The sequence below is a fragment of the Nicrophorus vespilloides genome, unplaced genomic scaffold (assembly GCF_001412225.1).
Source record: "Nicrophorus vespilloides isolate i.1.1-1 unplaced genomic scaffold, Nicve_v1.0, whole genome shotgun sequence".
Taxonomy (NCBI): Eukaryota; Metazoa; Arthropoda; class Insecta; order Coleoptera; family Silphidae; genus Nicrophorus; species Nicrophorus vespilloides.
In genome coordinates, this window is record NW_017099023.1 from 90,086 (window position 1) to 105,648 (window position 15,563).

The window sequence follows — 15,563 nt, forward strand, 5'->3', positions numbered from 1 at the left end:
CCCCGGATTGACACAAGTAATATAAACTTACTGCACTGTGTGTGAATGGGAAAATAGTTTTGTTTGTGATCATACATATTTCCAAACATGTGTTCAGACATGTTATTTGTGATTTTTTGTGCAAAATTTAATAACACCTGCACATTTCCCAATAAAAACCCACAGAATAAAAATAACAATAGATATGAAAAGCAAAATCATTAAAAATCTAGACCAAGTTATACTTTTTTTCCCAGCATGGAACGCATTATCGTATTTACATTAGTTTATATGGGGAAAACTGTTTCACTATACGACTAATAATCCGTATGTATGTTTAAATTATACCCTAATTTATAAAATTTTAATTCATAAAATATCTCAATAGGAAAATGACTATAAATAAATATATACAATCATATTATGTACTAGGGCAGGGGTCGAGGTTTTTAAATCAATCGATTATATTTTATTTCTAAAATGTCTGACATTCAATTTATAAAAAGTACACTAAATATTTTTATCAATTATTTTATAAACTTTGAATTTTATTTTTAACTAGTCGATCGCAATTTCTAACTCAAGAATTCTCTGTATTTTTTTAGATTTGTATTTTCCGGTAAAAATAGATAACTGTAATTTACTATAAAGGGATAAATGAATTTGCCTATTGTATGAAAAAAAAGTTTTGTCTTTTTCTCTCTATTCTGAACATAAATATATAATTAACTTGGTATATTGTTACTTCATGTTTGTCTATCTGACACTGTGCTCACCGTGTACCGTGCACATGATGTACATGTGCGAAAGAGGACGAAAATGTAACGATTGTCCGGAGCACCTTAAAAACTATGTTCTCATGATACAAGTATGCAGGGTCTTGGTGACCGTGAATATACCCTCGGGTGTATCTTGCGTCATGGTTTTTATTCGTATGTATATAAATTGAAGTAGATATATAAATAGGCAGCAAATATCAAACCACCCAAAAGATTTACATACATTGAAAATTTCAAGATTCCAATTACATTCAATTATTTGTAATAGATTATTTCGACATTTTTATTAATCTTACTAAATACAGAGCTTAAAATCAGAATTTTATTGATATTGAAGTAAAGTTTATGATATATACGGAGCTGTAACATTTATTACAAACTTATTATAATTATTAGTCAAGACGTCTTTTTCGATTATTATCTATAAGTAATTAAATAAATTTAAACAAATAAAATAAACTTATTCGTGTTATAAATCATTTTATTTCACTACATCGCATTGATCTGTATTTACATTACATATGAATAGCAATTTGTATATTTTGAACGCAGTCGCTGAATTTTCTGATGAAAATAGAGGTTTTTTTCGGGGGGCGGAGAACGTGATTTTTTGTGTACCTTGCTAAGAAATCTGAAAACATCCTATAAGAAAAAAGGATTAATCCATGCAATCTCATTCATCAATTCAAACCAATCTCAAGCATTCTTATAATATTAATGATAAGAAAGACTCCAACTTACGAAAGATCTGAATAAAAATCGAAAATAATATATACAATACAACCCAGAAATAAGGGGAAATGCAAATTTAAAAAAATAAAAATAATAATTTCGACTTCCGAGATTGTGGAGAAAAAAATGATAATATAGATTAAACTCGTTCCAAAATAATCTTTTTTTTTTTCGCAAACCAATTTTAAACCTTAATATCTGCGCCTATATGGAGCCCCCCTTGACTGATCCGAACCCCTCTTTCTCGTCTGCGTTTCCATTCTTCTCTTATGTTCTGCCATACGTTCTAATCGTTGTTGTTGTTTTAAAGCAATCTATATACAAGAATTAATATTAAAAAATGTACATATGTTTATATGTGTGGATATTTCGACATACCTCTTCAGGGCTTAAAGGTTGCCAATAAACGCAAGGGGTAGCTTCCGTTTTCCTAAATAGGTCATCCATTGCTCTTTGAGGTACAATTTCTTCATCTACCTTCTTTTGTTTTTTCTTAGTATATTCTATAATTTACAATAAAATAAGTTCAAACAGTATTCATATAATTAAAAAGAATTTTACGTACCTGATGATGGAGATCTTGAATGTCGTGATCGCGAATAACGACGTTTCTCTTGTTTTTCCTTGCTCCTACCACGCGTCTCGGTATTATCATCTTGTTTTTCCGTCTCAATTTCCCAAACATTCCTTCCACTTGTGATTGTATTATCCTTTGTTTTATCGTCTAAGGATTTTTCTGATCGAGCTGTCTTTAATGCTCCATCTTGTTCCTATGACATAATATTTCATTTACAATACATTTGCTTATTATGAAAAACTATATATTTACATTTAACTTATTTTCTTTCTCCGAGATATCCGCAATGGAGACAGCGACAGGTGCTGGTATTATAACTGGTGGATTTCTGGCATCATTCAAGTTTTCCGGCGTAGAATAATCAATTATTAGTTTTTTGCCATTTCCGATAGGCCAATGCACCCCATGCAGAGCATTTCTTGTATTCTCAGCTTCCCTAAAATTTTAATTATTATTAATCATGAAATATTTTAAGATGCAGAGATTCGTACTCTACGGTTTGATAGTGGACGTAACACTTTGATTTGATTCTATCCGTCCAAAAACCGTCTTCTTTAATGGTGCCTGTCCTTTCCAATAGCTCTTTAAGTTGCTTAAGCGTAAACGGCCGCACAAGATTTGTAATAAAGAGTACTTCAGACTTTTCATTTTTTGCAGGACTCGGTGGAGGTTTTAATTTACTAGCATCGTCATCCACGATTGAAATTTTTCTATTCATTGCAATTATATTGTCTACTGTAGCCTTTTCTGCATCAGTATCAATTTTAATTTGTGATTCCTCTTCGTCGAATGTATCCATAGACACTTTCCTCTCTGATCGTTTGATTTCCGGGGTGCAGTCCACTTTCATCGAGGAAGATCGTTTCCGTTGTGTATTTACCGTTTCCAATTTAACATCGGTCTCATTAAGTAGTACCAAATCAGGATAAATCAAATGGATTTTTTCCAAAGTAATTGGTAAAATATCAGGAAAACTATTCAAAGCAATATTTGATTTACCCCATTTCATGGATTTTATACGTTTTTCGTTTGTATTAATATCGGCATCCTTTGGCAGACATTTTTTATCTAATTCTGATGGATTGTTGTCTAATTCTCGTTCGATTTCAGAAATATCTGCGTCTTTGATTTGTTCACCCTCAAGTTCCTGCTGCATTTCAATGTTCTCGCATTCACGTTGTTCAGTTTGTGATATAACTTCTTCTGTTGATTCTACTTGTTCTTGAATATTTACTTTTCTTTCAGGTTCTACAATTTTCTCAGCATTGATTACAATTTCATTTCTTAAAACAGGTTTCTCAAGAAGATCTTCTTTGAGTGTTTCATGAATCTCCTCATTTTTAACTACTTCACTTTTAACATTTCCTTCATTAGATATAAGTTTAAATTTGTCTGAGTCTTCTCTTTTAATCATTTCAGAAACTTCGGATTCTGCTTTCACTATTTCATTTATCTTCTTATCTTCATCTTTAATGATTTCAGGTCTCTCAATGTTTTCATCTGCAAACATCTGATGTTTGTTATCGTTTTCTTCATTATTTATTTCATTTTGTTCAATGGTTTCTCCCTTAATAACTTCATTTTTCAAATTCTTTTCATCTTTAATTGTCTCATTATTTTCAATTAATTCACCTTTTAAATTGACTTTTGAATCAATCACAATTTCAGGTTCTGTTTTTTGCTCAGCTATATACTCATTTTTTAAAGGCACTTCATTATGTAATAAAACCATTGTATTTAATTTGTTATCAGAGTCAATGAGTTTTTCCTCAACTTTGATTTCACATTTCTGATGGCTGCTTCCATTATCATCTGCAGACATTTTCAACTCTTCAATTTTTGTGTCCTTGCACATCTTTTTCTCAATATCTTCTTTCACTTCCATATGCTCAATTACTTCAGTTTCACTAATATTAGCACTTTCTGTCACCTCTTGACTTTCAATAGCATTATCTTTAATTAATTTCTGAGTGTCTGTAGATTTTAAATCAGTTTCTTGTGTTTCTATAGACTGATTGTTGCTATTTTCTTCAGAATTGGTTGCTTTTGATTCTAAATAAACAAATAATTAATAATAATTTAAAATAACTTTCACTATAAAACTTACCATTTAATTCTGAGCTTTCTTGCTGAACAATCTCACTTTCTTTTTGAATTTCTGAAGTTTTAACTGGATCACTAATTTCATTCTCTTTTACAGTTAGTAATATATTTTGGTTGCTATTATTTTTAGTATTATCAACCGTCTCATCGCGAACACGAACATCGTCCTTAATTGTCTTATCATCATTGGTCGTCTGGTTCAAATTGTCAATATTATCCTCATCATTATTATCAGTTAGTGGTGACTGAGCCGTCACCTGTACATTTTCAGAAAGGCCACTCTGTATTTCGGGTTCATCAACTTGCGGACTTTGCTCAAACTTTGATTTATGTTTACCTTTAGACTTACCTTTACCCTTCTTCTCTACCCCTTCTTCTGTTTCTTCGTTCTTCGGTGACGCGCCACGACGTCTACTCCTGCGAGAAGGCTTTTCTGTTTCCTGAATAATCTCGTCTTCAACAGCTTTGTTCCTTAAACGGCGGCTAGTGCGTTCCGGAGTTGAAACACTGATCTTAATTTTTAGTCCATCACCTTGATCTTCTTTTTCAATTATCTTTGCACATGGGATTTCCTGCTTAATATCTTCATCAGAGTCACTCTCAGATGTTGATGATTGCTTCTTTCTTCTAGATTGACGTCTTGTTTTCTTTGGTGTCTTCTCTTCTTTCTTCTCCGGAGAAGCTTTAGATGCTGAAGAATTTCTTGCACTTTTCCTTCTCATCTTATTCTATAATAAAGTACTAACAATTTTAATGCAAGAAATAAATACCAATACATTATTTGTTTATTAATATTAAACATTTAAGTATTAATTTTATCAATATATAAACGTCTATAAAAGTGATATACATTTATTATAATGTATGTGTTGCCGCACATTTCCAACTCAATCAATAGATAAACAATCAAACTTTTAATTGAGGTTAAGAGCTACCAAACAAGAGACGCCATAGCCCAGCGTAAAATATTACATGAATTTGTTTGTGTTAAAATAGATATTTACCTTTTTTATTTTCCAAAGAATGACCAACACAATCCTCTTTATGCAATAAATATAAAATATTTGTTCACTTATTATGTTATACCAAATATAACTTGTTCCGTATCAAAAAATTATGACACCACCGCTTTCTTGCTGCCTATTACTTGAAGTTTGCTGCGCATTCAGTTATATATAATTATGCTGAAGGAAATCACCAATGCCTTCAATACAGGGCTACCAATTGCATGTGCTTTAATTCTTCTTCTTATTATGTTCGTTCCATTATCCTCAAAATAAACAACTATCTATTCAACTTAATATATGCCATTAAGGCATAAAGACCTCGATCCTTTGGTTATATTTTTGAACAATACATATATTAAATAAATAATATGCTAATAAAAACTATTCAATGTTGGTAAAATAAAGGCAACTAATTCATAAATATATATTTTTTATTGATTATGTGAAGGTTTTATAATATTATTAATAAGTTCAATAGATTCTAAATGAAGAGGATTATCTTTATCCAACTGCTGGGCTAACTGCATTGCGCAATTGATAAACATTTGCAAATGAGTTTGATTACCTTGCAACCAAACTCTTGGTAAAATTAAATTGACAAGTTGAATTTTTGCAGTAGCATCAATTAAATTACTCACTTTGATACCGCTTATTAAATATTTGTTCAAAAGTGCATTTATTGCTAGTTCTTTAAGTGTATTATCGTTCAATATACCTTGCCAACTAGTAATATTTCTTAAAAGTTTCAAGCCGCTGGCAAACTGCCGTTGAAAAAAGGGATTTTTTGTTTCAGCCAATCGCGGCATTATTGGGATGAAAACATCATGTTCCAGGGACGTTTTTATCTTGTTTAATACGGCGTTAAATAGATTATGGAGTGCTTTACTATCAGGGCCCAAAGTTGGATATTTCCTGATATATCTCCCAACGACACCAACAAGTCTTAATGTTTCAGAACTCGACAGTGGGTCCCAGCATTTTTCAATCATTACCGTTATTTTAGGAATGATTATCTTCTCTATTAACGTTGGCAGTAAATTTAAATCAGGGTCCTTACTAAGGCTATTTTCTGTTTCGTCATCGTGTAAACCGTAAAGTGCCAATGTACGGTACCAATCCATTTTTTCCAAATCCTTAGTATCAGTTAGTGGGTCCCAAAAAATTAAATTCAATCTTACTAATGGACTAACAACTTTTGGGAGACATAACGTTGCATACGCTTCAGTGTAAACTGACATATCTGTTAGTCTCCACTGTTCGAATTTGATTAGGATACTTGCAATAGAAGAATAATCATCTACGACATCTTCAAAAACGGCATTTACTTCAACGTTAATTTGTTCTCGTTCGTTATCAAAATATAAACTCTCTTGTTGAGGAATTTCATCGTCGCTAGACATGCCTTCCACATGACGTGGTTCTCCTGTAGATTCTCTGGCTCTTCTGCGACGTGTTCTACGACCTTCCCTCTCCACTGCTCTTCTCATTTTTTCTTCATCCTCCGGAGCCCGTTGTCCTAAAGACCGTTTACTCAAATTTGTCACTTCATCAGCCTGGTCACGAACATCCTGACGTCTTCTTTCCATCAATCTATCTGATTTTTTAGCCATTAGTTCTATTGCCTTCTGTTCAAGTAAAGTAATTACTGCAACTTTTTCATCGAGACATTCTACTAAGTCAGTAATATAACCACGCAATTCTTGATAGAATCTAAACTTTTCAGCTGCTTTAGGAGCTCCAATTTTGAGTGTAGTCAATTCTTCTGCAACATCTATTAAATCATCCTGCACTTGTCTTAATTGCCTCTCATGCTGAATTTTTCGGTTTTCTGTAATTTCAAATTCCTCCTTTAGTTTAGCCAAAATAGCTTCTGGAGTTCTTGGAACACCAGGATCAATTTTTGTTGCATAAACATTCTGTTGATATTGTGTCTGAGTCTGTAGTAAATTATTGTATTCATTATAAGCCAATTCATGATTAATAATTGCTCCAGTCACTCCTTTCCTTATCTGTTGGTCTTCCCACTCATTAACTTCTTGATCTGAATCCTGAGCTTCATAGAATTGTTCCCTACGGCGTTCTTGATCCCTTTTAACAGGATTTGCACCCATGTCTACCAAATTTAAAAAATGTATATTACAATTACATATATTATAATTGTACTTACCAATTCTTTCTTCATCACTGCCATCATTCTCATCTTCCCGAATATGTCGACCTTTATCTTCAGGTTCTTCATCCTCTATAGGTACAAAGTCACCCAACTCTCTAGCTCTTTGTCTCTTTTTTCTGGCAGCATGTATCATTGCAGCATCAGGTATAGCACCAGATTCCAAAACTCTCTTAAAATTATCTGGTTTTGAAAATCTATGATTCACATCAACATCTTCATCATCTGATGACATATCATCTTTTCCAGCACATAAAGCATCACGTCCACTAAGAATTGGTGCTGGTGGAGGACTAGGTATTTTGTGGTTAACAACAATCACCAAATCATTGTCCATAGAAACATCCACAGCACATTTATTTTTTATTTTATTCTCTTCATCCTTGATCTTTAAGTCTTTGGCCTCTTTCTTTTTACGTTCCTTCTCATACATTCTCATCATCTTCTTACTATGTGAAGATTTTTTAACTTGAAAAACCTCTTCACCCTCTTCTTCAGTTTCAAAACTTAACAAAGATTGTTTCTTCTGATCTTTCTTGGATTTTTCTTTCTTTTTGGTTTCCTCTTTGGACGCTTTTGGGGCTTCTGAAGCCTTGGACTCCATTTCGTCTTCATCATCATTTTGTTCTGAAAATACACGTCTTTGTATACTTTTCTTGGGTTTCCTAAACAGAGACATATTTCTAGGTTAGAACCAGTTGATTTTTGGAGATCGAAACTTATTAAACGTATTGAACGTCAAAGGATAATATATAAACATACACCGTTGCCGCTACAATAAATTTCAGTTAATTAGAATTCATATATTATGAAATTGTACAATATTATGTTAATATTGATATCATTCCATAATATTTATTGTCAATAAAACTCGTAATATAATAATAATAATTATATTACAAATAAATTCATAGCGAGTTGCAGTGGATTTTTGTAAAATGGGCAACATTGTAATGCAAGTCCATATAATTGCCGAGTTTGAATTATTAGATGCAGTAAAGAATATTCGATTGTACTCTTTATTTCCTGACTCAGTATACGTTATACTTTTGTAATCATACAGTTATAATCGTGAAGTGTACACAAATAACCCAAATCATTGTCGAAACATTTGAGGTTATTTTATCTGATAACTTATTATTTCCATTAAGAAAATATGGAAAAGAATAACAGGAAACCCGCTACAAAAAAAGCGAAAACCAGTGGACCTTTAGCCAAGGCGTACTTGATTTTCTACAATTTCGCTCAAACCATAGGGTAATTACGTTTACGTTTTATTTGTATATTCACATTCATAAATTAATATAATAATGATATTAATTAATGACTTTTATTTGAAAGTGACTTTTATTAGAAGTAAATGAAATATGATGATTTCCAACGTAAAATTATATTTTAATTCATATTGAAATTAAAATACTTACAATCCAGCATTATTTAAGTAGTTAATTTTGCTATTGATTGACTTGGTAATTAATAACGAATAGTTATTAGTTTTAATTTTCCTGCAATTTGCATGATTTAGTTTTATGGAATGCTGATATAATTACGAGAAAAGAAGAATGCACCTTCATCGTAATTATTTATCAAATAAAAAAATGCTCATATTCGCTCCAAATAAATCTACTTAAATACTATTTATATGTTTTTAAGATTTAAATAATAATTTAAATAACGTATTTTCTCTATTAGAATTAAATCATATTTACAAATATTGATAGTTCCAATACTACTTTATTTTCTCAAGTCTTTGGAAAGTGGAATTATACCAGTTTTGTTTCATAATATTACTTACTTTTCAAAAAATATAATTTAAATGAGTAAATTATTCATTTGATGTTCTGATGTCATAGAATACATTTAAGAACATTTTTGAAAGAAACACTACTGTACTAACTTAAATAGACCAATTGCTAAAACGTGCTTCCATTTAAAAAAGAAAGGTGCTTAAGTCACTTGTGTAAGCTTGTACAAGCAATATTTTCTATTGTTCTATTATTGTGAACATGTTAATGGTTTTCTTAATGCGTCAACTTATTACGAGTCATGTTCAATTGCATAAAATTCCATATAAACAAGTTTTTTTTTTTAAATTTTGAATTAAGCATGTAGATTTTTTAAAAATTATTATTAAAATAATTTATTAGCCAGTTATAAACAACCTAAATTGATAATACACTTTAATTATAAAATGTAAAATAAATTAATTGTATATAATTAACTGAATACAGTGGAACCTCGCTTAACGAGGATTTCGTTTAACGAGCAAAATGAATTGTAAGAAAAATTACTCGCTTAACGAGCGACGTTGAGAAGAGAAGATTGCACGCCTGCTACATCATTTTTAAAACTTGTATACACATATTATGTGTATTATTGTATATGTTTCACTATACGAGTAAAAATCTGGAAATTTTGGTACGGATTAAACTAGTTAAGCGAGGTTCCACTGTATATCTGGTCTCTGGTCTGTATATTGTTTCTCAACCCAAATCTTAAGGACTAGAAAATATAACAAATTCAATTCTCGAAAAAAATACATTTTTATGGTGGCTATTGATTGTAGGATTTATTTTAGTAAAATCCAGGTGAGAAGTTCTTGGTCCAATTAACTGTAAAGGTAGTTTTTAGATACATTCCAAACATAGAGAAATTGTAATTATAGAGATGATCATAACATTGACATACTCTTTGAAAATCTAAATAGAAGACCTTCAATTATGTCGTAAATAGAAATGGTAATGATCATTATTAAATAAGTGTGAGTTCAAACTGATTTCATCAATTTCATATATAGAAAGAGGGTAGTAATTGCCAGTACTAAAATATAAAAATTCTTCCCGAAAAGTTATTGGTACTATAGGATTATTAAAATTTTGGCAATTATTAAGTTTCAAACTCTATACGTTTACGCCGTTTTCAAAATACAAGCGAATAAATAAAAATGTGTACGTATTGACATAGATGCATAAAAAACACCTGTTTTAAATATACATCTATCTTTATATATATTCAAACATCGATAACCTTTGATTTGTTTATCTTGTCATTCTCATCTTTACGCTGTGAAATGTAAATTACCGGACAGGGACGGACTGTCAACTTCGGGGGCCAGGTTTTGGAGACCTGTACTAACACTGTTTAGAGCAGCGGTTTCCAAACTGAGGGGCGCCAAAAATTTTTGATAAATTAATTTTGATACCATAATATCTTCAAATAAATAAAACGTGTCTATATTATTTAATCTATTAAAACAATAAAAGGTAAGGAGGGCGCGGAAAAAAAAATCGGGGAGGCGCGGAAAAAAAATTGTTTTCGGGGAGGCGTAGTAGCATAAAGTTTGGAAACTGCTGGTTTAGAGCAGCGGTCGCCAAACTTTTTGACCTCACGGACCAGTTAATTCATAATTTAAATCCCGCGGACCACTAATAGGATAACTTAACATGATGAGTAAGTATATTCCACATTTTTCTGCGGACCAGCGAAATTTTCTCGCGGACCACCACTTTGGCAACCGCTGGTTTAGAGCCTTCTACTAATACTCTCTGGGGGACCTCGATTGAATGGAGTCCTGGGCTACAACCCAAGAAGTCCATAACTAAATCCGCCTTTGTTAACGGATAATTATATAATAATAATTTTGCTCTTAACTATGTAACTCTTATATTTGTGGATATTTAATTTAGATTATAGTAAATAATCACTCGTTTTTGTTATATTAACACGTTAAGGACGGCGCTTTTCGGGTTGCCTGCCCCTAGAAAATTTTTCGTGGACGCCTATGGAGTGAGTGAAACGTCAAATATTCGTTAAACGTTTAAATTTCTTATACACTTTTTAATGATATTGAAGCAATTGATAACAATTGTGCGAAAAATATTGAAATTTTCATTCAATTGTACCTGCCGCTGCTCAGCTTCTAAACAATCGAAGCGAAGATATTGTTTCTGGTAAGAAAAAAAAATCTTATTTTTTGAAACACTCCTTTTTGAAATACTCCTATAAGTCGAGGGTTTTCTATAAAATTTAGTGTTGCACCGTAGAAAAAAAATATACATCGAGTGAGCATCGAGTCTTTCTACCATTTCATACCTTTCTTTTCAACCCCCCCCTTGAAATGTGGGAGTTATTTCTGCCGCACCCTGTACATACACGAATAAGGTTTTGCAATTGTTGTTTCAGCTGGAAGAAAATATCTATTTTGATAATAAATATGAATTATAATGAAAATGACGATAGTTCTTCGGAAGAATCTGTAAGTTTTAAATCAACACAATGTTCTCGTTGGCTTTCGTCCTCCTCAGAAGAGATGAGTGATATTGCTACCTAAGACGAGGGTACTGATGATGAAAATAACCATTTACAACAAATTTTTAATAATAGATAATGGATACCTATTATGAAAAAGAGACATGTTGATCTATAATATGCTCAGGAAGATACATTAATCGACATGAATATAGATTTCAAGCAAAACAAAAACGAGGAGCCATTTTAAGCTTGATGAACCGAAATGGGGTAAAATTTATAAAATGTACTGATAAAAGGCCAGTTTCCATATTAACGACCAGCAACAAACATATGTGTGCTACAATTGAAGGCAAGAGCGGAAAACTGAAACCTGATGCTGTTTTTGATTATAATAATTCAAAGAAAGGAGTTGATGTTGCTTATTAGATAACATCGTATTATAACTGTTTACGAAGAAGTGTTAAGTGGTATAAAAAAAATATAATAGAATATAAAAACGCAGCTTGGTATATACATAAAAATGGCTAAAAATATGATTTGTTAAAATTTCGAGAAAAAAATATTGATAAACTAATGAATGACGACGATACGGAGATGCAAGCAAATCAAAAACATTTCATTGAAACGTACTCTGGTACAGCAAGACAGGCAAGAAAGCTATGCAGATAATGTTATAAAACAATATATTCACGGGAAGGTAGTGCAACTGCCACTAAAAAAGCAAAAAAAAGTTGTTACATATTGCGCACAGTGTTATGATCAACCGACACTGTGTATCAAATGTTTTGAAGATGTTCATAAAAATAAATAAACATTTCTATTATTGAATGATCCTATTTTATTTTTGTTATATTCAATAAATATACTCAACAGGGTCCGAATTTTATTGAAACACAGAAAAAGTGCTATAGGTTTTATAATAAGCAATAATAATAATTGATCATTGCAATTTCTATTCAAGTCGAATATATCATCTTGTGCATATTCAAGCTCTAAGCTTGTATTGTATTTGAATAAATTAGCAATGTTTTTTTAGAAACAGAAATAATATCTGCTTATGGTAATCATATTGTATTTTCAATGTCGTTGCGCTTCGATTACTTGAGCTGAGAAGCGGCAAGTAGCATTGAATAAAAATTTCAAATATATTTCGCAAGTTAAATTGTAAAGTATGCCTAAATTATGTCACAATATCACGTATTATTCTAAATTGCTTCAAGAATTATTAAAATATGTATAAGAAATGTATTGGCGTTTGAAGTTTGTAATTGACTTAAGATATTTGTGTCAAATCAGTCAAAATCAGTGGCGTACATAGCAACAAAACTATTATTTATAATTAATGACCCACCGGTGGGTCAGGCCGTCGTCAATGTATTAAGATTATTTGATGTAATGTAACATGGGATATATATATTTCAAATAATAAGTTGTACATTGCATATAAGATAACTTTATTTATGGATACATGGATAAATTGTGTATGCGTTTTAATAAATCAAAAAAAAAGTAATATGTATATGCAAATAGATTATTTTTATTTATTGTGTTTCAGATGGAGTTACCTTATGTATCAAGTAATTGATTATTATATGGACTCAGATGTCAATAAAGTATCGTTGTACGAGAAAGTGAAATGGACGGTTATATTTTTTCAAAACGCAGCTCTTCTGGAAGTGGTCCATGCTGTTATTGGAATCGTTTCTTCCAGCCCTATGATAACGATCCAACAGGTGGCGTCCAGAGTTATCGTTGTTTGCGGCGTCCTGATGGCCACAGAACTCCCCAGGAAGTCAATCGGATTTCCGCTTTTGCTCTTCGCCTGGTCAATTACGGAAATAATCAGATATTCAAATTACGCACTGAATTTGATGAACTCTGTGCCGCATTTCCTCGTCTGGTTGAGGTAAATCATGATGCTGATATCAAGAATCGAATAAAAATCGTTAATAACCGCATACAGGTACTCGACTTTCATCATTTTATATCCGATTGGAGTCACCGGTGAATTGCTATGTTTATATTCTGCCCAGCAAGAAGTCGGGGATACCGGACTCTGGACAATCTCCATGCCAAATACATATAACGTTATTTTCAATTACCGCTACTTCCTAATAGCAGTTATGTCTTTGTACATTCCGTGTAAGTAATATATTTGATATACTTTAAACATCTTATTGATATCTTGCTTATTTTTCAGTGTTTCCGCAGATGTACTTGCATATGGTTTCCCAAAGAAAGAAGGTTCTTGGCAAGGCGAAAAAAATGAATTGAATCATACATTATTGACAATTGTTTTTTTTACTATTCATTTCCTCTCATTGTTTCTTTTGATTTAAATAAATTTCAACTTAACTGTTTACATGTTTATCAATATCAGCAAGTCATTTGACAGTGAATGGTTTTTGTAGATAATCAATTTAATGAATACACTTAATAATAAAAAAAAAATTATTCGATAAATGTCCTTGGTACTCGACTTAAATGACGATACTTCGATTCCGCCAATGCCTTCTCTAATTCTTCTGTTATATGCATTACATTCCTTGGGTCTGCTTCCAGAAAGACATGCTTTAGCTCATCTGCTTTCTCTTTGTCTTTCAAAACTAAATCCATTGTTATCAAAGGAATTACTTGATCTAACAAAGATCTAGATGATACCTAGAACAAACGTTTAAATCGCTTAAATATGTGTCAAATGAAAATAATATAACAAAATATTAGAGCGAATAGTATATACCTGTATTTCAAACCTCCAATCTAAATTGTAATAAGTATATGGATCCTTAATGAGTTGCTTTTTCAATATTTCTGATATTTCTTCACTCTTTGACCTATAGAACTCGTATAGAACATTCTGTTGATCACATGAAAATCCAATTGTTAGAATTGAGTCCCGAAAGTCAGCTTCATTTAACTACAATATTAAGTTATTATATATCTTTTCAAAATTAATTAATTACCTTGTGTCTACAGGCAAGTATTAACAGATTAATAAGACCATATATACAATTTTGGACAGTATGAAATTCAATATTAAGATTTGTTGCAGTTCTATTGTACATCATATTATTTGGTCCATTGTTGATGAAGCCAATTGCTAATTTGCAAAAATATACTATATCTGGAAAAGAATGAATATTCAGATTAGACATAACCAATTAAGATATTAATGGAGAATTAAATTAAATACCATCTACTGAGTGTTTAGTTAACAGATTTAAATGCTCTTTGTGATCATTTCTAAAAGATAGAAGCATATTTAGTTCTTTTGGTGAAATAAATCCAATATGAAAATATGTTTATGATTTTTGTACAAAAAAAAAGAACTGTCTGAAAACATCAACAAACCAAATGCATTTGACATATCAAAGCAGTCATCTGTCAAAGCTGTTATAAGTTGTTAGATGGCGCAACTGTTTCTTAAAAGATTGTTTACTTTTGACGATTTTACAGCATTTTCACTTTGTGCCCTTTGTGCTTCATTCATTTAATACTTAAATTAATAAATAATGAAGTCATTAAACGTTCTATGCTAAAAATAAAAAGCTTTCGAACAAAAAAAGTTTTATTAAATAGTCAACTTACATAGAATGTGAAATCACATTTTAAAATATTTAACATGGATCGCTTAATAATAACACCATTTCATAATTCAGGATAATTTTTACTAAAAAAGTCAATGTCATGAATCATTGTCATGGTTGCTAACAAATTGTCTATATCATTCACTGAAAACCACTGAAAACCTTTGTCTTCTGCATTCAATAAATTTCCAACATCTTCTTCATCAACCTATTGACTGAGGCAACTTTAATTCTAGTTTTTTAAAGATATTTTCTTGGCGTTGTCTTTCAATTGCAATCTTTTTTATATTAAATGCGACTATACATAAACTTTGTCGCATTAATGTTATATTGTCAAAATCTGATGGAGCCACGAAACAACATTTTCTTTGAGTGCCC

General features: G+C 31.3%; 4 protein-coding genes across 5 annotated transcripts; 1 reads left to right on the forward strand and 3 right to left on the reverse strand.

Annotated features, from left to right (window-relative positions):
• Positions 1 to 1,592: 1,592 nt before the first annotated feature.
• On the reverse strand, positions 1,593 to 5,320 carry LOC108563869 (apoptotic chromatin condensation inducer in the nucleus). 2 transcript variants are annotated; one of them, XM_017922670.1, is made up of 7 exons: positions 5,175 to 5,320; positions 4,175 to 4,898; positions 2,559 to 4,119; positions 2,320 to 2,503; positions 2,056 to 2,260; positions 1,869 to 1,993; positions 1,593 to 1,804 (listed from the first exon to the last, which is right to left on the reverse strand). In XM_017922670.1, the coding sequence occupies exons 2-7, from the start codon at positions 4,890 to 4,892 to the stop codon at positions 1,682 to 1,684; spliced, it is 2,916 nt and encodes a 971-aa protein (XP_017778159.1). In that variant the 5' UTR covers positions 4,893 to 4,898; positions 5,175 to 5,320; the 3' UTR covers positions 1,593 to 1,681. The 2 variants fall into 2 exon arrangements, with proteins under 2 accessions (XP_017778159.1, XP_017778160.1); XM_017922671.1 differs by having other exon boundaries at positions 4,175 to 4,911.
• On the reverse strand, positions 4,894 to 8,083 carry LOC108563858 (PAX3- and PAX7-binding protein 1). Its single transcript, XM_017922652.1, has 3 exons — positions 7,345 to 8,083; positions 5,626 to 7,290; positions 4,894 to 4,898 (listed from the first exon to the last, which is right to left on the reverse strand). Exons 1-3 carry the CDS (start codon positions 8,024 to 8,026, stop codon positions 4,894 to 4,896), a joined length of 2,352 nt encoding a protein of 783 aa, XP_017778141.1. The 5' UTR covers positions 8,027 to 8,083.
• Positions 8,084 to 8,301: 218 nt separating this feature from the next.
• LOC108563860 (very-long-chain (3R)-3-hydroxyacyl-CoA dehydratase 1) lies at positions 8,302 to 14,049 on the forward strand. The gene is made up of 4 exons (XM_017922655.1): positions 8,302 to 8,604; positions 13,154 to 13,504; positions 13,562 to 13,740; positions 13,799 to 14,049. Exons 1-4 carry the CDS (start codon positions 8,504 to 8,506, stop codon positions 13,870 to 13,872), a joined length of 705 nt encoding a protein of 234 aa, XP_017778144.1. The 5' UTR covers positions 8,302 to 8,503; the 3' UTR covers positions 13,873 to 14,049.
• LOC108563861 (COMM domain-containing protein 2) lies at positions 14,031 to 14,941 on the reverse strand. Its single transcript, XM_017922656.1, has 4 exons — positions 14,792 to 14,941; positions 14,562 to 14,722; positions 14,339 to 14,515; positions 14,031 to 14,259 (listed from the first exon to the last, which is right to left on the reverse strand). Exons 1-4 carry the CDS (start codon positions 14,856 to 14,858, stop codon positions 14,050 to 14,052), a joined length of 615 nt encoding a protein of 204 aa, XP_017778145.1. The 5' UTR covers positions 14,859 to 14,941; the 3' UTR covers positions 14,031 to 14,049.
• Positions 14,942 to 15,563: the final 622 nt, after the last annotated feature.